Consider the following 27,996-nt stretch of genomic DNA (forward strand, 5'->3'; position numbering starts at 1 on the left):
CATAAACCCAAAGTTCAAAAATAAAATTTATTTACAGCCAATTTAGATCCGTTCCAAAATAAATGATTAAATATTATCGATTCATATAGCCGGAGCTTCGCTCCGGTGTGCTCCGGCTGAAATTAAGCCCTTAGTCTAAGGTGTTGTTGGATTATAATACTGTCTCAGTGAGATCACCTGTCTGTGACAGAGCTTGACAGGAGAGGCCCACCTAAATTGATTGCTTGGATGGAAGTTATATGACTTTTGGATTCTTTATCAAATTCACCACAAACCAGGCATTCTACTTTTTTTCCTCACTGTGAGAGTATTCCAGTAAAATAAGACATTGTGGTATGCAAAAGGTCGGGTAGTTCTGATTTTTTGATATATTGTTAGTGTGGGCCCATAACATAAAATCCAAGTTATCCACCTCGAGATACCACCGCCCGCCGCGGGGCGCGCCACTTGTTAACGAAATTGCAAAAATCTGACCATTCCTTTTGGGTTTTCACTCTATCTTGCGAACAGTTGATTTTACTGAAAGTATTACTTAATATAATTAAACGAGGATAGATTTGTGACAATTTAAGCCCAACAGCAAGTATGTAGCGTAAAAACGGTCAAAATACAGACCTTCAAAATAAATAAATGTTCCAAAGATGTATAAAAATTGTTTTTTTTTTCAATATTTCCACAATAATATAGTTGTTTGAAGCAAACACCGTATTGATTTAGAGAGTATGCCAGTTTATTTGCTATTAATAGAAAATAAGAGAGTATGAATAAAAATACCCCCACCTCAGCAAACCTGCAGACTAAGCGAATTTCCATTTGCTGGATTTGATTTTCACAAAACTATTAAAATAACATTAGGTTTAACTGGTACCTAGGTTTGCTACAGGGAGGGTAATATAGTATATCTTTTAATAAAATAATAATAGTATGATAAGAAACAAATAAATTTACCCAATTTCATAAAAAATGTATCTATAAATAAGGAAAAAACAATAATTGAAAATCTTTGCTATTAGAATAATATGGTGATTTTTAATTTGCATTTTTTTTTTTTCTTCCTAACCAATAACTGTAAAAAACATTTTCATGTACTAAATTATTTGTTTTTAAGCTCTACAAAATGTTTTAAAGATACAATGTAACATTGTATCTTTTGAGGGTCAAAAATATGAAAAAAATTCTTAATCTTAACAAAAAAAACCATAAAGCAACCGTTCCCATGGCCTGATCATGCTTTGCAAACTCGTTTTAATAAATGTAGGTTTACATGCCGAAAAACAGACCTTCAAAATATACCTTCAACGGCAAAACTACTCTTCCCAAAGCTGTCAAAAGGTTATACATAAACATTTAAGCTAAGCTTTGGGTACAGTACTTTCACATGAAAACAAAATAAAACAGTGAAAGATCAGGCAAATGAGATCTTCCAATTACAATCACTCTACAGATCTTCCATACAGCGGGTCATTTTTCCATGCCAAGTGCGCCCATCTATACAGGACATGCTGAATATGAATTGAAATACAGGATTGATATAGAAGAACACAAAAAATTCACAAAGAACGGAAATTTCATTACAAGACGTACAGACAAGTTCTGGTCTGGAATTTGGTCTCATTAGGCCATCGAACAGGCCCTTATAAAGACAATGAAAAGCTCTGGTGGATTGACTCGAGGACGAGGGATAACAGACAAAATGTTGTAACTCGATGGGCGCTTGGGATGATCCGTTCTCATCAAATCTGTAGGAAGTTGAGAAGTATTATAAAAAATGACGTCAGTGACTAGTGAGCAACATGTTGACGTGCGCCATTCTCGCATTGCTCGAGACAACGAAATTGATGAAAAGATTATATAGTGGTTTCCTCAACCCACACCATTCAATATAAATGATGTGCTGATTATTAGCAAATTTCCCTTATAGGGAATAGGCAATTACCGTAGGTCTCATGGTAAGACCTAGACCTGGGACCGATTTTCTTTTTCATTTTGGTATTCCTAGAGGCCAAAAATACTGTTGCTTCAAATTGTTATAATATATATAAATTTATATATGTATATATACCGGGTGTCCGAAAAAGACTCCCTAGTTTTAAAAATACCTCACGATAGGCCTACTATTTGTTCAAATGGATGAGTAATAATCCTTTCGTGTTGTGTAGAGTGTACTTCAAAGTTTTAGTTTTGTACATTGGCAATAAGTTGCGTACATCAATTTGACCTTGAGCTTAGTTTTGGTAATAAATTATAATACAAATAATAAAATATTAATGATAAAAATGAGTAAAAATAGCTTGCATGTCTGCAGGGCTACAAATGGTTCGCATATTGAGGTGTGATAGTGTTAAAAAAACTTTTATTTTATTACCTTTCATTTAATGTATTAGCATAGCCACCTCTATGGTATCAGTCGTTGTAATCTGTATCTAGTACAATAGATAAATGAATGTTCAAACTAGGTGAGTTTTTTTGGAGACCCTGGATTTATGTCCGTTAGCACGATAATAACTCGAGCAAAAATCATCCGATTTAGTGGAATTTGGTACAAACATGTAAACGTACATTTATTTATTAAAACGAGTTTGCGAAGCATGATCGGCATGATAAGACCATGGGAACGGTTGCTTTATAGGTATTTTGTCGGTAATAATAGTTTTTTTTTCATTTTTAACCCTCAAGACATACAATTTTACTATTGTATCATTAAAACATTTTGTAGAGCTTAAAAACAAATAATTTAGTACATAAAAATGTTTTTTATGTTTTTTTTTTTATTAAAAAATGCAAATTATAAATCAACATGTTATTCTAATAGCAAAGATTTTTAATTATTGTTTTTTCCTAATTTGTAGATACATTTTTATAAAATTGGGTAAATTTATTTGTTTCTTATCATACTATTATTATTTTATTAAAAGATATACTATATTACCCTCCCTGTAGCAGCAATTCTAGGAACCAGTTAAACTTAATGTTATTTAAATAGGTTTGTGAAAATCAAATCAAGCAAATGGAAATTCGTGTGGTCTGCAGGTTTGCTGAGGTGGGGGTATTTTTATTCATACTTTCATATATTTTATATTATTAGCAAATAAACTGGCATACTCTCTAAATCAATACGGTGTTTGCTTCAAACAACTATATTGTGGAAATATTGAATAAACCACAATTTTTATACATCTTTGGAAATTTTATTTATTTTGAAGGTCTGTATCTTGACCGTTATTTACACTAACACTACATACTTGCTGTTGGGCTTAAACTGTCACAAATCTATCCTCGTTTCATTATATTAAGTAATACTTTCAGTAAAATCAACTGTTCGCGAGATAGAGTGAAAACCCACAGGAATGGTCAGATTTTTGCTACTTCATTAACAATTGGCGCGCCCCGCAGCGCGCGGTGGTATCTCGAGGTGGATAACTTGGATGTTATGTTATGGACCCAACACTAACAACATATCCAAAAATCAGAACCACCCGACCTTTTGCACAGCAACCCCCTATCTTTTTGACGTATTTACTGGACTAGAGTGTGTTAATTTATTTTACAAGAATTTTGATATTTTGTTCATAAGAAAATGGAAATTAAGATTAATACCCCTGCCACAGCAAACTATATATTATCTATAAGTATAAAAGAGGATGTTTGTATATATATTTGTTTGTTTGTTTGTTTGGCAGTGATAAACTCAGACACCGCTGAACCGATTGCCACGAAACTTGGTACATACGTGTAGAATGTCATGTAATAGGTTTATACACCATCAATTTCGTGATCTGTCCAATCAGCTCCGCCCCAGTGGCTCTGGAGTTTCCCATGTTAACCTTATGAGAAATGGAATTAATGAATCTTAACAGCTGTTTCAATTAAACAAGTTGGTTCTGTTCTATGATGTTCAATAGCATTAAAGTTACAATGATTACCAACAGGGTGCAGCACTATTATTTCTTTTACATTTATGACAACAGCTAATTTGCAACCAAAAGGTGAGTGAGCGTAGCGAACGAACTTCAACCTGGAGGCGAGTTAGCATAGCGAACGAGCTAACCTGAAGGCAAGTGAGCGTAGCGAACGAGCTAACCTGAAGGCAAGTGAGCGCAGTGAGTCAGCATCAGCAATATGTATATATACAGGGTGTTTGGTAGTCAGTGTCAAATATTTTAAGTCAATATTATGCACAAACATTTCTATAAAAATACGCAATTTGGATGGTTATATCTCACTCCTACTTCCGGCAACAGCCATTTTTAGAATTTTCTAAATTTCTAGACATTGCCTAATAAAATCTTATATTTATCAACTTTTAACCTACATAATGATATTTTCAATGGCATTTTTAGAATCGTCATTAAATTTTCTATCAAACCATGTATAATATAGTACAGCTAAGCCTATTTAAAAGTTTTTTAAATTTAACTCAAATAACAAATTTTGAAAAATCAATAAAAAAGGGCGCTACAACTCGCTTAAGAAAATTGTTTATCAAGTTGTGTAAAAAAATGTCAAATAGTATAAAAAACATCTCCACATTTTAAGCTTTAAAATGATATGCAATATGTGACATGTAATGGGGAGAAATATTGCATTAAACATAAAATTAATCATTTTTTAATTAACTGCACTCATTTATTACGAGAACGCATTTAGTGAAAGTTGTGTGCAAAAGGTATCTGTATACTAAAGTATACCCCAAGTAAACTTGTAAAATTTAATACTGTAGTATAGTATAGCCCAAACTAGTTGTAGTGCTTTGAATGCCTCGTAAAAGTAGTGAAATTTATAAATACACACGTTAGTTGTGATTACGAAGATACTGATCATATGTAATTAAGATTATTTCTACTGAACAAATTTTTAAATACAAGGTAGGCCTAATACATTTGTTATTGGAAACATACAAAAATCATGGATAATCTGCACCTTAAGAATCTTAAATACAGGTTATGTCTGATGCATGTTCTTGATGCATATACCTACTGCACACGTAAATTATTTAAAAACAATTTATTAGGGGTCTGCGGTACAGAAAATTTAAGGTCGGTACGGTACATTATTTTGTACCTCGGTTCTCGGTATAAAATCGGTACGGTACGCGGCTACCCGTATTTTTGCGGTTTTCTGCTCAGAACTGTATTTAAACCATTATTTTTAACTTTAATACATTGACATAACTATGAAAATGGATAGTATCCTACATTCATGGTTTTCTAACAACAACTGTACCACACATTATATTAAAACAAAACCCTACTACGAGGATTGTGTCAAGAAAAATCACAGTTAAGATAAAGGCTTTACCTATTTTACTCTGAGATACTTTGAATAGCCATGATAAAAGTGGTTTTAAAAATATGATAAGAGTTTTTAGGAACTAACATGTTTGAAACATTTATTGACAAGATAATTTAACACAACTGGTAATTATTTCCAACCAACACAATGTCAAGTTGTTTTTAAAATTTTTTAAAACATATAGGCCTAAAAGCGTTCAGTACGATGACAGTGTAGTTGCCAGCTGTTCACTAGAGGTTATGATGAAGTAATGGCAAAGAGCATATTTTTGTATCAGCTTCAAAACTAGTTATAAGATGGATACAACTCAGGAAAAGTTTTTTTTGGAAACTAAAATTTGGATTATCACAGAGTAAGATTATTCTCTTTTCATTTACAAAGTTAACATCCACTATATCAATCAAATCAATCATTAGTTTATCTTAGGCTCAATCCAATTTTCTTAGTATATTTTAAAGCTTTTCCAAAGAATCAAAAGACCCAGGCCTAGACCTAATTATTTAGGAGGGGCCTATATATAAATTAATTAGGTTACAATGAGGGTAGCAAAATCACTGTCTAGTTCATAAGATTTAGATTGCATAAAGTACCTTCAACACAACACAAAAATACAGGAAACTAAAAAACATTTTAAGCCTTAAACAGCCACATCTAACAATATAAGACAAGATACAGAACATGTAATGACGAGAATGAGAGAATGAGAATGAGAATGAGAATGATTTATTTCCTGAAAGCATAATATGTACAAGGAAACGTCAATACATCAAAATCTTAGCCTAAGCCTGCAACACACCATGCAGAGAATTGAAAAACAAAAACAAAACTTATTTATCATCACACATTTGAAATAAAAGACATCATTTGAGACCGAGTAGGCTTGAATAACGAAAACAAAAATTATGCAAACAACAACAACTATGCTTGTGGTTGTCAATAGAAAGATAAAATATCTATAACAAATATTTTAACTTATAAAATAAGATTGTAGATTAGTTACAAGTTTAATATGTAGCCATAAACAGTTTTATGGCAGTAGGCAATGGCCAGCGGCAAATTGAATTTCTACGAAAATACTTGTATACTTACTTGTATACTTGTGTTGATCCCACTAGTAGCTTTCCAGCCGTGGTCGTCAAAGTTGTTTAATTTTCAGGTAGGACCTATCTTCTCTTAATCCTACAAAAATTCTTCCAACTTGTGCCTTTTCTATTAAATAATTTTTGAGTTTTTTCTTGAACAAATTTTTGTCTTGGCAGTTTCTTATTTCTTCTGGCAGTTTATTAAATATCTTACTTGCTGTATGATGAGGTCCAACAGCTATTACCAATGATGTTCAGTGACAATTCAGGTTTATATGGTTTTGTTGCCTGGTGTTGTAATTATGTATTTCGCGGTTGCGTTTGAAGACTTCCGGAAATTTCCATATCATCATAGCTGATTCCAATATACAGACTGTCCCAAAAGTCCCGGACCGGTTTAATATTTTCTAAACGACAAAAGATAAATCAATAAGATTTGGTACATCAACACCACACCTAAAAATCTACTTTTTCAAGGAACTATGAATTTTCTGTCATATCATGGGGACATGGGGTCATATGCAAGGAGTCAGAAGGAAATCTTAAATAGGAGCATAGGTCAATATGCACATAAAATGAAAGGTCTTTTTTAGTAGAATACAATGCCGCAAACCGCACTTCAAAAGGTTGATCCTGCTCAAAAAGGCGGCCGTTCAAAGATTTCTTGAATCCGCCATTTGGAATCTTTGAACGACTGCCATATTTTACTCAGGCGTTCTTTTGAGCTTGAATTTACGGCATTGTAATCTACTAGTGAAGACCTTTAATTTGATGTGCATATCGACCTATGCTTACGTTAACAATTTTCTTCCGATTCCTAGAGCTGTGCCCCCAGAGGAGTAAGCGTATAATAGCAATGCAAATTAAATTAATCTTTGAACAACTGTCATTATTGACTCGGTTGTCCGTGTGAGTTCAAATTTGCGGCATTATATTCTGCTAGTAAAGACCTTTAATTTGATGTGCATGCCAACCTATGCTTCTATTTAAGATTTCCTTCTGACTCCTTGCGGGACGTCCCCATGATATGACAGAAAATTGATAGTTACTTAAAAAAGTAGATTTTTAGGTGGGGTGTTGATGTACCAAATCTTATTGGTTTATCTGTTTCCGTTTAGAAAATATTAAACCAGTCCGGGACTTTTGGGACAGTCTGTATAAACGGAGGTAAGGGTGGGAACTTTAAGATTAATAAAAAGTGGTAATAAAAAGTGGTAATACTGACTGAGTTCGAGATAACATTTAACAGTCATCATAAAACTATTATTTTTATGATAAAATAGAATTGGAGAAAGTCGTAAAGAAATAAAAGTGATAAAACTCAATAGTCCTTGGAAGTACTTGAATACAACAATTATTGTCGTGATAAAATGTTAATGGATTTGGAACTGCTAATGGGGTTTTTATTGCATCATCACCCTAGTAATAAATTATGAAGATCGTAAACAAACATCTGATAAGACTTTTATGTACTCGGAACCATTGACTACGATAGTAAACTGAAAGTAATTTATTATTATAATTAGGCTGTACCGAACCGAATTTGTACCGTGTAAAATGCTGTACCGAACCGATGACGGTAATTAAGCTTGTACCGTACCGTACCGACTTTTTCGGTGCACCGCAGACCCCTACAATTTATTTAATGGGGCATATATTTATTCGACAAACTTAATCGACAAAACTATCTAGGTTTTTGCAATACACCCTACCTTCAGTATTTAATCACTTAGATTTTGGTCAAACTTAAATAAAAACTACAACATTTTAAAACAGCACTCCTCTTCATTACGCTAATGAGGTAAGAGACTTAGTCATCTAGATTTTTGTGACGAGGCAGACCCTTTGCATGGGCAGCCAGATTCCCTGATCTTATGCCTATCTCATTCCTTGATGGTGAAGTGTATACTACAGATGTATACAGTGAAGAGGACTTTAGAAAGCTCTATAATTGACAGTAGTTGTACAAAAGTTGAGAGGAACCCTTTCCTATAAGATTACAGTTGAAGCAATAAAGAAAAGCTAAAGAACACACAAAGACAGGTAGTTTTAACCACACATTTAAAACTCTTAAGGTGCAGATTTTCCATGTTTCTGTTTGTGTTCAGTTATTTTAAAAAATATTGCCTTGTATTTCAAAATTTTTCTGTAAAATAACTTAAATTTAAAAAATAATGTTAATTATTTATTATTTTAATTACCTCTGACTTGTGCATTTATAAAATTCTCTATATTAACCTGGTATAAAATAACTCAAAGCCCTTTGACTATGTACTATGGTATTCAATATGTAATAAAATATTAGATTTCATAAGTTTACTTGGGGTAAACTTGATTATACAGATACCTTTTGCACACAACTTTCACTAAATGCGTTCTTGTAATTAATGAGTGCAGTTAATGAAAAAAATGATTAATTTTATGTTTAAAGCAATATTTATCCCCTTAGGCTGACATAACATGTCACATATTGCATATAATTTTAAAGCTTAAAATGTGAGGATGTTTTTTATACTATTTGACAGTTTTTAACACGACTTGGTAAAAAATTTTCTTAAGCGAGTTGTAGCGCCCTTTTTAATGATTTTTCAAAAAATATTATTTAAGTCAAATTTAAAAAATTTTAAATGGGTTTAGCTGTACCATATTATACGTTTTTCGATAGACAATTTAATGAAGATTCTAAAAATGCCATTGAAAATATCATTTTGTAAATTAAAAGTTGAGAAATATAAGATTTTATTAGGCGATGTCAAGAAATTTTGAAAATTCTAAAAATGGCTGTTGCCGGAAGTAGGAGTGAGATATAACCATCCAAATTGCGTATTTTATAGCAATGTTTGTGCATAATATTGACTTAAAATATTTGACATTGACTACCAAACACCCTGTATATATACATATTGCTGATGCTGACTCACTCTGAGACTGAATGGCTGGTTGAAGTCTACTCTCATGGCGCCGTAGTGAGACGTGAGGCAGGACCAGATGCTGGTCACGGCTGATTGGAAACTCTCCATCTGTTTGGGAGCCCCTGTCTGCTCTCGAATATACATATATAAAAATTTGAACGAATGGTGTTTTTGGTCTCTGGGGACATCAAAATGAAAAAGTAAATTGGTCTTAGGTCTATGGTATAGCTACTTCCCTATAGGGAAATTCGCTAAATTGGGCATGTATTTCCCTAATGTAATTAAATATATTTATTATGTGTTGCAGTTGGTTGCTAAGGGGCCTAGGAGCGTTCTTCATCAAGAGAAGGATGGATCCAGCCAAGGGCAAGAAGGATACCCTCTACCGTGCCTTGCTGCACACGTACATGATGCAGTGTCTCAGCGCAGGACACAATTTTGAGTTCTTTATTGAAGGGGGCAGAACTCGGACTGGGAAACCTTGCATGCCTAAAGGTAATAAATATTGAAAATAGTTAATCTACAAATTTAAAGCTGTTTGGGTTACTAACCAAAAGTCTTATTAACATTTTTGACATAACGATTATAACAGCCAAGATGTATAGCTAATAATTGCTACTTAAATACAATTTCACAATTAAGTGCTAAATTGCTAAAATACATATTGTTACTATTTGACAATCACATTACCTTGGTGATTAACTCCCTACTTTCTTTGAAACTTAGTAGGTATTCTTGGCTTAGCTTCCATCCACAATCAGCCTTCGGCCAGTCTCTCAAGAAGCATGGTGACATGCTTATGAATTAACAGAGGTGCAAAAAGCATTTCCATTCCCAATATTCCCTAATTCATACACTAATACCCTTAAATTATGATAGGATTTTGTAACCTTATGGGATGAAAAACATGCTTTTTGATAGCAAACGCCAATCACGATGTAAAAAGAAATGGCATCAATGAATGGAGGCTTGGCCATAATAATTTATGAACTTTCCCATGCCAGATTAAAGTGCAGTGTCCCTCTTTTTCCCGTTTTTCCCTTACAATATTAATCCAAATATATTAAAGAAATCATACTAACTCAGTACCCTGAAATTATTTTTTTTTTTTTACCCTCCGAGTGTCCATAGTTTAGGCCTTAATGTCCGCCTACTTTTGGCGCATTTGCAAGGTTTTATTAAAACGGATCTGAAAAGCTTAAAACAATGTTAATTCTACTGTTCTATATACCATTTTGTTTGGAAAATCATGGGCTTCAATATCATACATAAAACCTAAGGAATATTTGTTTCAAAAAAAATTTTTTAGGTAAAAATAAAAAATATTTTGGAAAAATTGAAAAAAAATAAGTTTGCGCTCAATGAAATTGTATAAATTATAGGCCTATAAATATCTGAAAATAGCCACTTTGTTCTAAATTTTATGAGGATTACAAATATATAATAATATAAGGAAGAAAATTTGCAAATAAATAAGTTATGGGCAAAAAACAGATTTCAGTACATAGCGTTTAGCTAAGAATGCATAGCCTAACCATAGCTAGGAATCTGGCTGATAATTTACATCAATATCACTACCTACTTCTTCAGGATCATCAACCAGCCCTTCAAAATCACTTAAATCTTCTTATAATGCACCACGTATATCACTACTTTTGATTTTTAACACTAAAACAATGATAAACATAATAAAACACATCAGTCATTGGTCCGAGGTTAACTAACCTGTTTACAAATACGCACGTCAGCTGTCTGCTACAATTACGATCGGCTCGGAGAACATAAAGCGCTTAGAGACAGACCTCTGGAGGAAGCTTAGAATCTAACGAAAAGAACGATACCTAACTCGATCCAGTTCAATCCGATTTTGTCAGTCATAGAGCCTTCGCCGTAAACAGTGTTTGTGAGTCGCTGCAGCGACGCATGACACTACACAAAGTGTGTTACGCATCGCTGCAGCGACGCATGACACTCGGAGGGTTAACTCTACATGTTTCGACCTTTAGGCCATTTACAAGAGTCCCATATTTAACCTCACTTTAAACACAACAAATTGACTGATAATAAATAAACATCATGTGATGATCTTGACATATGGTTTTTCTTTTTCTTAAAATTTATGGTAGGATAATCTTTGGTCATGAAATTTTGTCATATATATAATTGATTATGGTTTTTTATTTTATCTTTCTCTTGACGTTTATGTTAAATATTCTTTAATTTTAAAATTGTTTCATATATAGGATTTTGTTTCTTTATTTGCATCGTATTGATTATATTCATTGGATCTTTCTTGTAGCTGCAGTATATATGATATTCTTCTTTTGTATCTAATTTATTTCCTTTTGATCCGTAGTCCAAAACTGTCATATCTGTTTCAATTTTAGTGAAACAGTCAATTTGTTATGTTTAAAGTGAGGTTAAATATGTTACTCTTGCAAATGGCCTAAAGGTCGAAACATGTAGCCTAGAGTTTTAAAAAATAAAAAATAATTTCAGGGTACTGAGTTAGTATGATTTCTTTAATATTTATAATAGTAGCCCGTTATCCAAACAATTGTATAATACAAATATATATGCCAACCCCGTACGAAGGACGGGTATTCTGCTATATATATATTTACAGCCAATCAACCACAATAAAAAATCATAGTTTTAGGTTTCTCTCCCAAGTTGAATCTCATGTAAAGCACAGTCTCCATCTCTATTTTCATTGGGTTAGGCTTTTGAACTATTAAAGATTTAAGTTTGGTTTTGTTACATTGCTAATGTGTAAATTGTTTGTGACAATTGTGACATTTAAAGGGGTTATAAAACACTTTTTGTAAGTTGTTTTTTAAATTCTATACAAAAGTAGTATTACATAGTTGAATACTGTAATACCATGACAAGTGTTTGAATAACCATTAAAATGGTTGTGAATTAGTAATTACATTTCTTCCCAGCTAATCCTTGTTTAAAATAAATAATATGATGACAACTAATCCTTATTTAAAATATATATATATGAAGAGGAGAATAAAATAGACATGGCTGTTGTTTGGTAGGAGGACTGCTGAGTGTTTTTGTTGATGCCTACATGGACGGCAGCATAGATGATGCTCTGCTGGTGCCTGTGAGCATCAACTATGAACGGATTGTGGATGGGAACTTTGTTCGAGAGCAGACAGGGGCTCCCAAACAGATGGAGAGTTTCCAATCAGCTGTGACCAGCATCTGGTCCTGCCTCACGTCTCACTACGGCGCCATGAGAGTAGACTTCAACCAGCCATTCAGTCTCAGAGTGAGTCAGCATCAGCAAACTGACATACTTTCTCCCATTTCCTTGTCAGAAACCCTCATGTGGGAGTAATTATGACATTTTATGTGTAAAATCATCAACTGTAATCTTTACAGCCTTAGGAGATGTACTATTTAGTTAAAAGTGCCGTACCATACAAAATTATAGGCTAATCAAAGTCTTTAGATCAGTTTTCTAAAAATCTATAATTTTTCTGTTATTTTTGGATAAAAAAAATCACCATTAAAAATCAAAATAAAAAAAAAATGCCTGGAGATGCAACTGATTAGTATATACCAAACATCATCAAAATCACTCTGTACACATCCACACAGACATCACTTCGAAAACCAGTTTTTTAGGTTCAGAGGGCCCCAAAACGGATATTTCCACCCAAAACTCAAACTCAAACTCAAAAGTTGTTAGAAAAACAATAGTACTTCTCCATATATTATGTATTTTGGGGTAGAAAGTAAAAAAATTACTAAAAAGGTCTAATAATATTGATAATCGTTTTGTTAATTTTTAATTATTGTTAGCATTTATGTTGATTTTAAATCAATACATACTCCAAACAGGCCCAGGGTTTAAATGTGGTTAGCAATGGGCTCTAGAGATAATTGTGCCCACCTCCACCTATCTTGTGGGGAAATTTAACTCTTCCTTACACCTCCAACAAACGTAAAACCTTGTGCTCCTGGGCCTAGGTCCGGTATTTATTAAAACGTTCCTGACTATGAACTAATAGTAGTTTACGCAACGATTGTGTAAAGGTAGTGTTAATGATACAAGTAGAAAATTTAAGGTACAAGCCCTAGCGAGTGCCTTGAAAACTTCTGCGAGTGTCGTTAACACTATTTACGCAAGTTGCATACACTACTTTACCTACAACAGTGTTTTAATTACTAAAAAATCACTACTCATAACTTCTAAGAGAGGTTATGTTTTTGTTTATAACCTCTCATTGCCACTTACAGTTATGCAACAAAACATTGTACCAAATACTAATTGCACCACTCAACAATTAAATTGGCCTGAACAGCTCATTAGTTGAAGTTCGAATCATTACAGTTTTACTTCTCTCTCAATCCTTGAACCTCATTGGTCCGTTACCCGTGTTGTTATGAGTAAAACTATGCTGTTATGAAAGTAAACAATGCTGTTATGTGAAAGTAACTTTTCAATTCTAAGAACTGAACTGAAACGGCTACTTTAAAACACTGTCGTAGGTAAAGAAAATTATAAATAAGCTAAATAAACTGTACAGTACGTCGGCATCGTACTGTACGTTTAGGGGTCAGGGATGGGGTGTTGTAAGTAAATACACTGGTTACATTTTAAAAAGGCTCAGAGGGCCTCAAAGGGTATATGATGTTGACGGGTCTAAGACATGGTGTGGACTGATTTGAGGAGAGGGGATTTAGGCTGCGTTCGGAAAGGTGGTGTGATAGTGGCGTGATGTGGCGTGATATGACGTCACGGGAAATAGCCATGAGCTGATTTATTGGAAATAATATGGTACAATCCTCCCCTCTTAAGTTTTGTGATATTATCGGTTACTATAATCTTGAAAACTTACAATCACAAATAACAATATAAGAATATCTTATTATTTTTTTTGTCAATCATTTAAATAAGAATGAGAATCAATCAATCATCAGTTTCTAAATATATATATGGTCAAAATATTGTAGGGGTCTGCGGGTCCCCGATTTTTTCGGGTCGGGTCGGGCCAGCGGAAGGCCCGAGAGACCGGGTCGGGTCAGAGATTTGTTCCGGGCCAAAAAAAATTATTATTATTTTCAAAGTTATAATAAGTAATTTTCAAAGAAACACTCTTATATATATTATTACAGAGGAATTAAAATGTTAAAATTAGAATTAAATATTAAGTTTGCTCACGTTTAAGAACAAAGACACAACAGAGCAATTGCCTTACTGTCACTAGCCAGAGCCAGTCGTCTACTGACAAAACAAAAGCCGTGACTCAACAGTGCAAAGAAAACAAAGTCAAAAGAAAGACTATTTATCCAGAGGTCCCATTTTAATTATTTATTGTTTATTCCATACCTAGTATAAAATATATTTTAGTATTTTATTTACATAATAAATTATAAACAAAAGAAATATCTGATATAGTGTACAGATCTGTATCTTGTTCTTTTATTTTCCTATTGTCCTTTTTGTCATTCAGTAACAAAACAAAACAACACTTCTGATCGTCTGGTTAGGCATTGTATGGTCACTATTTCATTTTTTTTTAAAGTATCAAGTATCAGCAAGTCTACAAAGAGGTTAGGCCTAAATATTTTATAATTTTATTTTATGAAAGTTTTCATCAGTAAAATTATTTTTTTCTTAGGTTAGATAGAGTTTCAAAAAAGATATTTCTAAGATCCAATACAATATTTACAAGACACAAACTACCATGAATTAATTTGTTTATAAATTATCTGTAACAGTTTTATATTTTTGAATAAAGAAAATATATCTTTTTGTCTCTACTTCCTTGTTTCGTTACTTGCATTTTGTCAGCAATTGGAACAACCAGGTGGTGTAATAGGGGCGGGGGAGGGGGAGGGTCTATGACCTTGAGTGTCCCCGGGCCTGGCTCTGGTTGTGTAAGAGGGGAGGGGAGGGGAGGGGGAGGGTCTGTAACCTTGAGTGTCCCCGGGCCCGGCTGTGAGAGTGATTCATGGTTTTTTGTTTACATTCTACTACCCTTCCTTCCGAGAAAAAGACCCTACGGTTTCAAAAACATTGACTTACAGTATAAAAACATTGAGTTGTGTTGCTAATTAGGGCACTATAATGTCTCTGCTGTCTGCTTATGTTGCCAAATTAGCATTTAACTTTCTTTTCTCTTGATTTAATATAATTTTCTATATATTAAGAGTTCCTTTTTGGGTACCTAATAATTGTGATATTGTTTGACTTGAGTTTATGGATTTTTAATTCTTTTCATTTATTAGCTAAAATCAGTTGTTTTAGGATCTCTTGCAATACCTATAACTGTGCCTATAACTGTGTATCTATAACTGTGTACCTATGACATGATATGCAATTTTTACAGTCTTTACTATAACTATACCATAAACAATGTAGGCCTATGTGTGCTATTTTTACTGTTTTAGAGTTTTATAGTAAATTAGTTTACACAATATCTTTTCTTCAATGAGTTCTCCACTTGTCATGTTGCTTAGTCTATTACTATTTTAGGCCCTATAAAAAATAATTCCTATGTAAAGCTGTAGGCCTACTAATGCCAATAATAGATAATTCTTTATTTATGATGATGTAACTAATAATGCTATTGTAAGTGTGAGGTTTTTGTACTTAGGAGGTTAGGAGGCAGGGAATGAATGATTCATATTCCATGGTAGAAACATAGAATTTTTATTTTCTTCTTGCTTGCAGTCTTGAAGGCAGTCCACAGGCCCTAAACTTGTGATAAGGTTAATTGATTTGTTTATGATCCTTTTATATTAAGTTCCATTACAAACTTGTTGTAATATAGCTGTTTAGATATTTCAACAGTTATGAAAATGGGAAAGAATGGCTTGATAAAAAAAATTATTTTCTTCTTTCTTGCAGTTGAGGCAACTTCTAAGCTGTAAATAAGTTATGAACATGAAATAATATACATAAATACATTTTTTCCCATATGTTATTTTCAAGTAATATTAAAAACACAGATAGGAGTTAAAAAAATATAAAAAATCCGGTAATTAATAATTTTTGGCCCGACCCGATTTTGGCCCGAAACCCGAGGACCAAAATTATCGGCCCGACCCGACCCGACCCGAACCAAAAAAGTCTGACCCGCAGACCCCTAAAATATTGAGATAATATCACACATTAAAAACACAATCAAATGAAACACAAACTTAAAATCATAAACATTAATGGCATTAAACATTGAACCTTGATGATATTAAATATTGATAACACAAGTAAGGGTACACACAATTCAATTAATAAACATTTGAAAATCATTGATAAGGATATATCAAACTAATATTATAAATGCAAATGTTTGTTTGTTTATTTGTTTGTTTGAAGTTCAATCACGCGTTAACTACTGATCGGATTGTGTTGAAATTTGGTATGATGATAGTTCATATTCTCGATTAACATATAGAAATATTCTTACCTCAAAAATCCTTTCGGGCTCCGCCCCAACGGCTCTAGAGTTTCCCATGTTAACCCTAAATCTATATACAAGTCTTGTCCGGGTATTCAATTAAAGGTCTAATCTTATTACAGGTTTGCGCACCCGTACAGGAAAGCGTCTAGTAGGCGTCTGTATGTCTACATTTGGCGATTTGTTTACATTTGGAGGCGAAGCCGATGACCCCGCTCTTTCAATGTTTTGGTTTGCGCCAGGTGACCTAGTCAATATCGGAGTTCTCTGTCCGACTGTGCCCGGAAGAGCTCGCATACCTTCACTACTGTTCCCTGTCAGTGTGCGGTCTGGCGAATTTCGCGATGTTGCCGGTTGGCTGTCTGGAAGCGACGTTGTCAGATCGTTTTTGGGAAATTCTACTACTAAATCTGACTGCTGCCCTAGCTTAGACTGTAAAGCTATCAACTGGTCTATGTGATGCTTCCACTGAACGCCTGATTCTAGTTCAACTAAATAAGTTACAGGACCCAGTTTTTCAATAACTGTAGCCTCTATCCATCTCTCCCTTCACCTGTAAGTTTGTGTTTTACTGTTCTTACAGCATTCTCGGCTAAGCCATTAGTCTTTGGGTTGAATGGTGGAGAAAATGTGTGTTTGTTTCAATTTTTTTGGAAAAATGTTTGGAATTCTGTACTTGTGAAAGGTGGTCCATTGTCACTGACAACGTGATCTACTAAGCCAAATCTAGCAAACAATTCTCTAAGATGAGATATTGTGTGTTTTGCTTGCGTTGATGGAACGGGTAACACTTCCGGCCACTTTGAATAAGCATCTTTAATTACTAAAAATAACTTTGATTGGAAAGGTCCGAAAAAATTAATATGAATCCGGGACCATTTCCGGTACATTCCAAGTGTGCAAAATCGACTGGGGCGGAGTTACACGTTCCTTCAAGCATGATGTACAATTACCAGCAATTTGTTCAATATCTAAATCAATATTTGGCCACCAAACATAGGATCTTGCCAATGCCTTCAATCTTACTATGCCTACATGGCCATTGTGTAATTCTTGTAAAATATGTGTTCTATTCTAAACTTGCTTGGGATGACGATCCTGTAACCCCACATTAGGAGTCCTTGTTCAAAAGTTAACTGTGACTGTCGCACGAAAAATGGATTTAACATAGGATCCCTCTCATTTACGTCATTTGGCCATCCAAATCTAACATAACCTATTACTCTACTTAGTATAGGATCTAGTGCTGAGTCTCGTTTTATTTCCACGTAACTTAGAGGAAGTTCACTCTCAATTAAACACTGTAAATAGGTCCCTACAATATTTACATTTAAGTCATTGTCATTGATTTCATCGTTCACAGGAATACTTACTGGTAAACGTGATGGACCATCAGCATTTCCGTTACATTCGGATTTAACATAAGAAATGTTGTACTGATAACCTGATAGAAACAATGTGTAGCGTTGCATTGGTTTAATGCAGGTAAACCTTGTTTAGGTCCAAAAATAGCTACAAGTGGTTTGTGGTCTGTTTTAAAAAAAAAATTGTTACCATACAAGTACTGGTTGAATTTTTTTACTCCATACACTATACTAAAAGTTTCTTTGTCAATCTGTGAATACTGATTTTCAGTACCATCTAACACTCTACTTGTAAATGCAATAGGTCTTTTAGTACCATCTGTTTGAATTTGACTTAGAACTGCACCTATACCATAGGCACTAGCGTCACATGCTAACGTTAACTTTAACTTAGGGTCAAAATGAGCTAGTACTTGGGCTGATACTAGTTTTTGCTTAACTTCTTCCAGTGGCGTAGATAGACTATTGTCATGGGGGGGGGATACCGGGGGGCCTGGGGGGTATGGAATACCCCCCAGCAAGCAAGGGGGGTCCGGAAAAAATTTGAGAAAAATAACTTCCCTAAACACTATTTTTAAGCGTTTAGGAAGTGAAATCTGGTGTTAATACTTAACGAGCTGTTGGCCCGTCCTACGTACGGGAATCGACTAGTCCATTAAAACTGTATATGTGTCTATTACTAATTCAAGCATAGTAAAATCACAGAGTAAATAAACTAACCTCATAGTTCTATAGAATATTTTTTAATTCAACCAGCTGTTAGTTATAACAAACTATATTGCACTAAAACAAACTAAATATTTTAAAGACTGCTCAAAAAATAAATTAGAACATCTAGTATTTTAATATGTATATTTAAATAAACTCTCATTCTCTTACCGAATAAATGAACGTATCAATGATTATATCATTACACATAGTATAAATAAGTCAATTCTACGTATGTTATTTCATTTTCATCCAAATGCTGAATTTGTGTCGAAAAAGCTGAATTTTTACAGCTGTTACGTTATGCATATGGTATTACAGTATACCAAAAGCTAGAGTAGAATGTTAGCGTCGGCTGCTAGACTTTTTCAAAATTAAAACTTAATTTCAAAAAAAACTGGGACCCTAAACTAAAATTATGGCTTCGACATTCCCTAGTTCTCAAAATTATCTTTCTTTCAACACAAAAATCATGAAAATCCGTCGAGTGGTTGATTCAGAATCGTGAAATAAAAAAACACTGTTTCGTTTTAATATTATAGATACATTTTATGCAATTTTGTTGCAACTTTTCGCTTTAATTGCAGGTGGACTAGTTTTTTTATTACATTAATTTTTAAAGTACTTAGGCTAGGCTTTTCGTTATATGATAACATTTAACGTTATGTTTCTCTAACACTTCCTTTAACACTGAATATTTTGATTATTATGTTTACGCCACACGCCCACACAACACTATTTTGATGAACTTCCCGAGTGTAGGAGTTTTGCCAACGGGTATCAGGTAGAAAGGGTCCCCATCCATGAATTCCACATACTGCGGAGTCTTGCCAACGGTTGTGGGTTGCGCGAGAGGGGGTGGAGGAGGGAGAGAGATTACACGTGACCGTGAGGGTGGCTTCCGCTAGGGGTGGACAAACCAGGCAAGATGCTGACTGTGTTCAAAGTAATGGAGTTATGCACTTCTGACTGTGAAAGGATATGTATTGAATTTTTAACCTAACCTAACCTAACCTAACCCACTGCGACAAGCGCATAACTGCCAAGCGTAGACAACCCTGACAATCGCTCTCCTTCCCTCCGTCACACTCTTTCTCCCACCACCACCGTTGGCAAATCTCCGCACCAAGAGGTGGCCGAAGGCATCCCCCCCATCTACCTGACACCCGTTGGCAAAACTCCGGTTCCCGAACTTCCCACGCAAGGATTTAGTCTAGAAAACATCTGTTTGCCGCCAGCTTAATCAAATGGGGTTTCATTGCGTACTACTGTACTGTAATGAGTTTTACCGGCCACCAATCAGCTGATTTACACTGTATTTGCGTGGCAATGAGTGTTTATAAACAAAAACATAACCTCTCTTAGAGATTACGACTATTGATTTTTAGTCCTTTAGTTGGTGGTCATATAAAAAGATTTCTAAAGATTTAGTAGTATGGCGTAAGCTATTGTACGTAACTCGTCCAAAATGTGTTTGCCGAACTCGCATGGTAATCCCGTACTCGACCTCGTCTCGCACGGGAACGACCACACTCGTCCGGTAAACACTTATTTTCAGGACTAGTAACGTAATATACTATAACGTGACTTGGCCTAATAAAAAAATTTGATTTCAAAGGCGAATAATAAAATCACTTAACTTCGTTGTTCCATTGCCACACCAGCTAACGCCTCCAAATTTTCGTTTCGGGGCGAAAAACCCGATCAGTTTACTTCACAGACTCTCAGAACACTCGAGACACCACGGAATACGAAAATCATAAAAACCACTGAGCTAAAATTATAACTGGAGGTAGCACAGCCATGGCAGAAGTCTGTCAAAAGCGTGTCGCTGATTTTGTTAGGTTGGTATAGCATCGGGTTTTCTTATCATAGCAATAACATGGCTTCTTATAACTAGGTTGGTATAGCAGTGAGTTTTTTTGTCATAGCAATAACATGGCTTCTTACGACACCCGCCTCACGCAAACATGGCGGCTGGCGACACGCATCTTTGACATTCAGTGCTACCTCCAGTTAGAATTATAGCTCAGTGATAAAAACAAAACACACTGGCACAATAATTAACACTAGACGACAGATCAAGCGTAGTGTGGGAGACGGGGTTAGAGGAGGAGGGTGTCGATGGGCGGTTGAACGCGGAACGTCCGGTGACTCACGTCTGTTTGGCGGGCAAATATCCCAACCCACCACTGCTACCGGCTACCGGAATGTAGTTTATCTGTTTCCATTTATTCATTGATAATGAAAGTATACGTACAAACAAACAAGCTTAGTACAATAGGCATGACATTTGATTAACTATTTTATTGCTCACGTTAAAACGATTAATTTAAGGTAGGTGTAAAAGGTGAAGTGGTGGCGGAAGGGAGAGGGGCGGATAGGCTGTTGACCTTCCGTGACTTGTGTCTGTACTCTGTTTCGCGCGCAAAAACCATACTACTTTCACTGGCATTGCAGTTTATTTACGATTTATTGATATTGAAAGTATACTTACGAAAAACAAGCTTAATACAATAGAAGTAAAATTAAAAAGATTCACTATTTCATTGCATACGTTAAAACATTATTTTTTTAATGTTATTACAATTTTTTACCCATTATAGGTTGAAGGGGGGGGATATATCCCCCTGATCCCCCCCCCCCCGTATCTACGCCACTGACTTCTTCAAAAGCTTTCTTACATGCTAAATTCCATACAAATTCAGTGTCTTTCCTCAATAACATGTACATATGGGTAAGTATGGTTGAGATTCTAGGTATGAAACGAGCGTAGTAGTTAACTAGGTGGCATTCGCAGAGGCATCCACAAAATTGAGCGGAGTCGTCAAGGGTTCATATTATATTGTTTTTGTCATACTGCAGTAAAAACAGTAGTTGAGGGTCTAAAGTAGCATTTTTAATATTTAGGGAGTAAAAATCGTTTTTAGCCTCTATGGAGTAAAAATCAGCTGTTGTCAACTCAGTTGTAAATTTCTATTGTAAACGATTGCATGTATCAAAAATATGTATCAATTCGTGCTTCGTAATCATTTTAACATACAGTCTACAGTCTCTTCCCGTAGCATTTTAGCATTGCAGATACATTAATCCATTCCCAAACTCAACACTGCTCACCTTTACTACTTCCTTCACCACACCCTACTTCGTGGACCTGTTTCCCTCTCTTCCCATAGCATTTTAGTATTTTAGATACGTTAATCTAATTGCCACAAACATTCCCACACTCCATACTGCTAGCCTTTACTACTTCTTTCACCATTTCCTATTTCGTGGACATGCTTCCATCCCTTCTCATAGCATTTCAGCATTACAGATGCATTAAAACTGCTACAAACGGTTTCCAGTTCCTACACTCCACACTGCTCACCTTACTACTTCTTTCACCTCTTCCTACGTCGCGGATCTGTTTCCCTCTCTTTCCCATAGCAATTTAAGATTGTAGATACCTAAATCTAATCGTCATAAACAGTTCCCACACTCCGAACAACTCGCCTTTACTACTTCCTTCACCACTTCCTACATCGCGGACCTGTTTCCCTCCCTTTCCGTAGCATTTTAGGATTGCAGATACCTTAATCTAATCGTCATAAACAGTTCCCACACTCCGGACAGCTCGCCTTGACTACTTCCTTCACCACTTCCTACGTCGCGGACCTGTTTTCCTCCCTTCCCATAGCATTTTAGGATTGCAGATATTTTAATCTAATCGTCACAAATAGTTCCCACAGTCCGGAATGCTTGCCTTTACTACTTCCTTCACCACTTCCTACGTCACGGACCTGTTTTCCTCCCTTCCCATAGCATTTTAGGATTGCAGATACCTTAATCTAATGGTCACAAACAGTTCCCACAGTCCGGACTGCTTGCCTTAACTACTTCCTTCACCACTTTCTACGTCACGGACCTGTTTTCCTCCCTTCCCATAGCATTTAAGGATTGCAGATACTGTACCTTAATCTAATGGTCACAAACAGTTCCCACAGTCCAGACTGCTTGCCTGTACTACTTCCTTCACCACTTCCTACGTCGCGGTCCTGTTTCCTTCCCTGCCAGTAGCATTTTAGGATTGCAGATACCTAAATGTAATCGTCATAAACAGTTTCCACACTCCGGACAGCTCGCCTTGACTACTTCCTTCACCACTTCTTACGTCGCGGATCTGTTTTCCTCTCTTCCCATAGAATTTTAGGAATGCAGATACCTTAATCTAATCGTCATAAACAGTTTCCACACTCCAGACTGCTCGCCTTTACTACTTCCTTCACCACTTCTTACGTCGCGGACCTTGTTTCCTCCCTTCCCATAGAATTTTAGGAATGCAGATACCTTAATCTAATCGTAATAAACCGTTTCCACACTCCAGACTGCTTGCCTTTACTACTTCCTTCACCACTTCCTAGGTCGCGGACCTGTTTTCCTCCCTTCCCATAGAATTTTAGGAATGCAGATACCTTAATCTAATCGTCATAAACAGTTTCCACACTCCAGCCTGCTCACCTTTACTACTTCCTTCACCACTACATACGTCACGGACCTAAAGCTAGTGTTGTCATTTGATTATATTTATGATCCGTACCGTTTCTGTTCTAATATCTGTGGAATAATGTTATCAGCTATTTCTTTATCTACTGCATTCAAAAGTCAACAGCTGATCATATGTCTTTGTTTATGTGTCAAATACTGCATCCATAAGGATTACATTGAAACTTTGAGACCCAGTGGGGTGGATTCCTGAGAGACTTTTTTAACGCCATATAGATATTGGCACTCACTAATATGGTCTTTATCACCATGCAAAATTTGAAAACGATTGATTCAGCCGTCTAGGAGGAGTTTGCGTATTACGAAATGCATAAGAGTTGACGTATAAGAGCTTCGCTCGCTTCGCTTGCTTCGCTCGCTCCGCTCAACTAAGCCTAAAAATGCTTTTAATTGGGTAACATCTTTTAGTTCTGGGGCGTTTACAATGGCTTTGACCTTGTCTTGTGAAGTTTCCAACCCTCGTTTGCTTATGACAAACCCTAGATACTCTAAACTTTCACAGAAAAATTTACATTTACTTTTACTGACTGTGAAATGTGAAACCATTGTCTTGTAGTCGTTTACAAACTAACTTTAATTTACTAATGTGTTCAGAGTCATTTTGTCCTGTTACAAGAATGTCATCTAGAATTACCGCTACACCTGGTATTCTTTGTAAGGTTTGCTCCATTATGCGCTGAAAAATACCAGGAGCAGATGATATGCCATAACATAATCTATTGTACTCAAACAAGCCCTTATGGGTACTAATTGTACATAACTTTTTACTTTCGTCATCTAGTCTTAGTTGTTGATACTCTTGTGACAAATCTATTTTAGAAAACCTGTCTCCATTTTGCAAACTTGATAACAATTCTTCAATCTTAGGTAAAGGATGTCTGTCTATCTCTAAGAAAGGATTTAGCGTTACTTTATAGTCTCCACACAATCTTAACTGACCATTTGTTTTCAAATCTGGTACTATAGAGGTAGTCCATTGGCTTGTGGTTACTGGTGAAATAATACTCTCAGCTTCTAAACGTGCTAGTTCTGCTTCTACTTTATTTTTAAGTGTGAAAGGTAAGGTCCTTGGCTTATGATATTTAGGGGTTGCATTAGGTTTTAGTTTAAGTTTGACTGGTTCTCCTTTAAAACAACCTAGCTTGTCTGTGAAAACATCAGGGAATTCCTCATACAACTGTTTAACTAGCTGCTTACCCTGCTGATGTACTGTGACGTTTGTTTGTTTGTTTACATTGGTAACTGCGGTATCGGCCACCTCAGTCGGCGCGCTAGTGTTGACCATTCTGCTAGCAGAACAGCTGACAGGTGTACCAACTGAGCTGTCATCCACAGCTGATTGAACATTGTTTACTTTACTACTATTTGGGATACTAAAAACTAGCTGCAGTGCTTTCATCCAATCCCTACCTAATGGGTTTGCACCGTTAGGGACAATATACAAATGCCTTCATGTTTTACATTTACACATAGTTTACCGATAGGTACGATCTTTTCGTGAGTGTACGAACTAAGAACTAAGCTTGTTGGTAGTAACTTTACATGACATAACTTTACTTTGTAATCTTTTTCAGATATAACTGACACACAAGCTCCGGTATCAATTTCAAAAAGGATCTTTTTGCTCTCTACCTCTAATTGCACTCTAATTGGTTCTACTTTTTTCCTAACTTCTACTCCCTGTACCTGAAATAAGTTAGATATGTCATATACCATGTCTTCTTCTACACTTTGTTCAGGGCATTTTCTGTGACATAATGTTGCCTAGCATTAGCATTACTGTACTTTGAATTAAAATACGACTTATTTCCTCCCCTAGCCTGTCCATTAGTCTTAGATACATTGTTATACCGTTTACTAAAATGGGGCTTATTTACACTTCTACTCTTAGATCTACTTGCTTTCTCAAGATGTCCTTTCTTCTTACAGAAATTGCAATTGTACTCACGATACCGACATTGCAGAGTATTGTGATTGTTCTTTCCACAGCAGTTGCATTCCCGGGGCTGTGACGTTGCCAAACTTCTGTTGGCTGCGAATTTTCCTCCGCTTCCGCTCGGTGCTGTCCTTGTCGTCTGGCTGAGGCGCTGAAGTCGTCCTGGATTAAGCGTCATTTAGGCTGCTCCTTTCTCGGTGAACTCCATTGACTTTGCCAGCTGTACTGCCTTGTCGTAGGTCAGGTTCTCCTCCCCCAGCAGTCGTCTCTGGATGTGGTGGTTCTTGAGGCCTGATACCAGTCTGTCTCGTAGATGGTCTGGAAGCTTGTCTCCAAACTCACAATGCTGCGATAGCTGCTTTAGTTGTACGATATAATCACTCACTGTTTCGTGTTCTAACTGATGTCTGCGGCTGAATTTAAAACGTTCTGTAATAAATGACGGTTTCGGTTGTAAATGTTTATCGACCGTGTTTACAATTTCCTCGTACGTCTTGGACGAAGGTTTATCCGGTGTGATTAAGTCCTTTAACAATTTATACGTCCTGACTCCCATTACCGTTAGTAGTGTGCTCGCTTTCTTTGTGGCATTAATCCCGTTGCAGTCTACAAAAAGTTCAAATCGCTCTGTATACGATTGCCAAAGTTTCTTCGGCGCTGTCAAAAGGACCGATATTACCAATTGTTGCCATGTTTGTTGAAAAATATGTTTGCGCTAACTGTCCGAATTGCTCAAAAAAACTTTCATTCAACAGCATTAGTGCCTTTTTTACACTTATTTAACTGTCCGTAGTCTAATATTACGTCCATAAAACAAAGAATAAAGTAATGTTAGGTGTACCTTTCTACACTGACGATAACGTTTCCGCCAAGAATATGAGTCTGAGTCAATATTCCCGGTTGTTTGACGTTCCTTTCACTTTGTTCACTTGCACTGTCACTTTGTTCACTTGCACTGTCACTTTGTTCACTTGCAATGTCACTTTGTTCGCGAATTACGTTTTAAAACGTGATACTATTCCGTATTTCTCGTCGCCAGTTGTACAGTACGTCGGCATCGTACTGTACGTTTAGGGTCAGGGATGGGGTGTTGTAAGTAAATACACTGGTTACATTTTAAAAAGGCTCAGAGGGCCGCAAAGGGTATATGATGTTGACGGGTCTAAGACATGGTGTGGGCTGACGTGAGGAGAGGGGATTTAGACTGCGTTCGGAAAGGTGGTGTGATTGTGGCGTGATATGACGTCACGGGAAATAACCATGAGCTGCTTTATTGGAAATAATATGGTACATAAAAAAAGCACAATCATAATAAATCAGTTAAGAACTAAACAATAACACAATCATAATAAATCAGTTAAGCTTGGAATAGTTGATAAATAATGGTTTGTTTTGTGAATTTGTTGCCTCTGTGTATTGTAATATTTTATTTTGTTCTCAGGAATTAGTAAGTACATTCCAAAGCAAGATTGTACCTAAAACCAACAAGAAAAAGATCCTACACAGTGTCCCTTCAACAGCTTCCCTGTATGGTACAGATGTAGTGGTGGAGGAGCATAGGCAGCTAGTAGACAGCATTGCCAGGCATATTATATTTGGTAAGTAGTTAAGTTAAGGTAATATATTCATCATTTCAGCATTTCCCGATTCCCTCGTCTCTCTTGGAAAATTCTAGATCAATGAAAATGCCGGCATCTTTGAAATGTTGTCTAAATTTAAAATAATTTCTGTTATTTTCAAATTGAGCTATCAGTAATTTTACCTCTTGCTTAACACTTTCGTTGCGGCCTACTGCTATAGCAGTAGCGCGGCACTGGCACTGCTCGGGGCCTACTGCTATATCAGTAGTGTGCTCGCCTGCCAAATATTGTGTCTGTCTGGGCCCTGCACTCGGCTGGCGACAATGTGATTGTTGCCAGGCTGTAGCTTAGAATACTAGCTTTGTTTTTGTGTAGGTTGGTACTAAACATTCCAGTAAAAATCCCGTCTGGCAATGCTTTTGTCCCGTTTTCGGGGATTTTCTCTATTTGAGCCATATTACAAAGACTCTGGTTATTGATCCAGGCAGTGCTGCTACCTTTGGGTGTTTCAGTAAACTACGTCTACTTTCGGGGTAATGCAGACCAATCCCCACTGCTCTTTTGTGATTCGTTTTACTGAGATATTTCAATGGAATGCCAATAGCGGCCGCTAAATTAAGTAGCACGCCAGGGCTCCGCCCGGGCCTCGCCGCAGTTTAGGAGCGCCTGTGTAAAGGTTTTCAGCAGCGAACGTGTTAAATTAATCAACTTATCGTCGATTACAGACTGTTGCAGATCCACCGCTGTGATGTCCACCAATGCCGTCAGTTTCCTGTTGTTGCACGTGTTCCGAGATGGTGGTAAAGTGGACATGATAGCAGAGGCGCTAGACAAGCTTCGTTCACTCCTCAGTTTAACAGACCGTGACTGTGGCTTTGTAGGAGACTCTGTTGATGTCATCAACCATGCGGTAAATGTTACACTTTTTATTCTGTATGTTAAATGTTGAATAAAACGAATAAATTGAATAAGTTGAATAAATGTTGAGATGGGACGATACCAAAAATTGTCGATACCGATACCACCAAAGTACTCTCGATACCTATCGATACCGATACTTCCGATACCTATCTTTTTTGCACAGTTTCATCCACTAATAATATTATAAACTGTTATACCATAAAAAAACACAATATGTATGTGTATCAAACTT

The 27,996-nt window shown here is 35.9% G+C and overlaps 1 protein-coding gene across 9 annotated transcripts in view; it reads left to right on the plus strand.

Annotated features, from left to right (window-relative positions):
* LOC128983573 (glycerol-3-phosphate acyltransferase 1, mitochondrial) overlaps window positions 1-27,996 on the plus strand; it is a 223,575-nt gene that overhangs the window by 134,659 nt on the left and 60,920 nt on the right. For all 9 annotated transcript variants that reach the window (XM_054402900.1, XM_054402899.1, XM_054402894.1 and 6 more), the window contains 4 exons: window positions 9,594-9,781; window positions 12,334-12,569; window positions 26,705-26,861; window positions 27,569-27,753. In XM_054402900.1, the coding sequence (XP_054258875.1) occupies window positions 9,594-9,781; window positions 12,334-12,569; window positions 26,705-26,861; window positions 27,569-27,753 (766 nt within the window). The remainder of the gene's footprint in view (window positions 1-9,593; window positions 9,782-12,333; window positions 12,570-26,704; window positions 26,862-27,568; window positions 27,754-27,996) is intronic.

This window comes from Macrosteles quadrilineatus, unplaced genomic scaffold, assembly GCF_028750875.1.
Source record: "Macrosteles quadrilineatus isolate MER2022 unplaced genomic scaffold, UCM_ALF_1.0 Scaffold_1__1_contigs__length_201487025, whole genome shotgun sequence".
NCBI lineage: Eukaryota > Metazoa > Arthropoda > Insecta > Hemiptera > Cicadellidae > Macrosteles > Macrosteles quadrilineatus.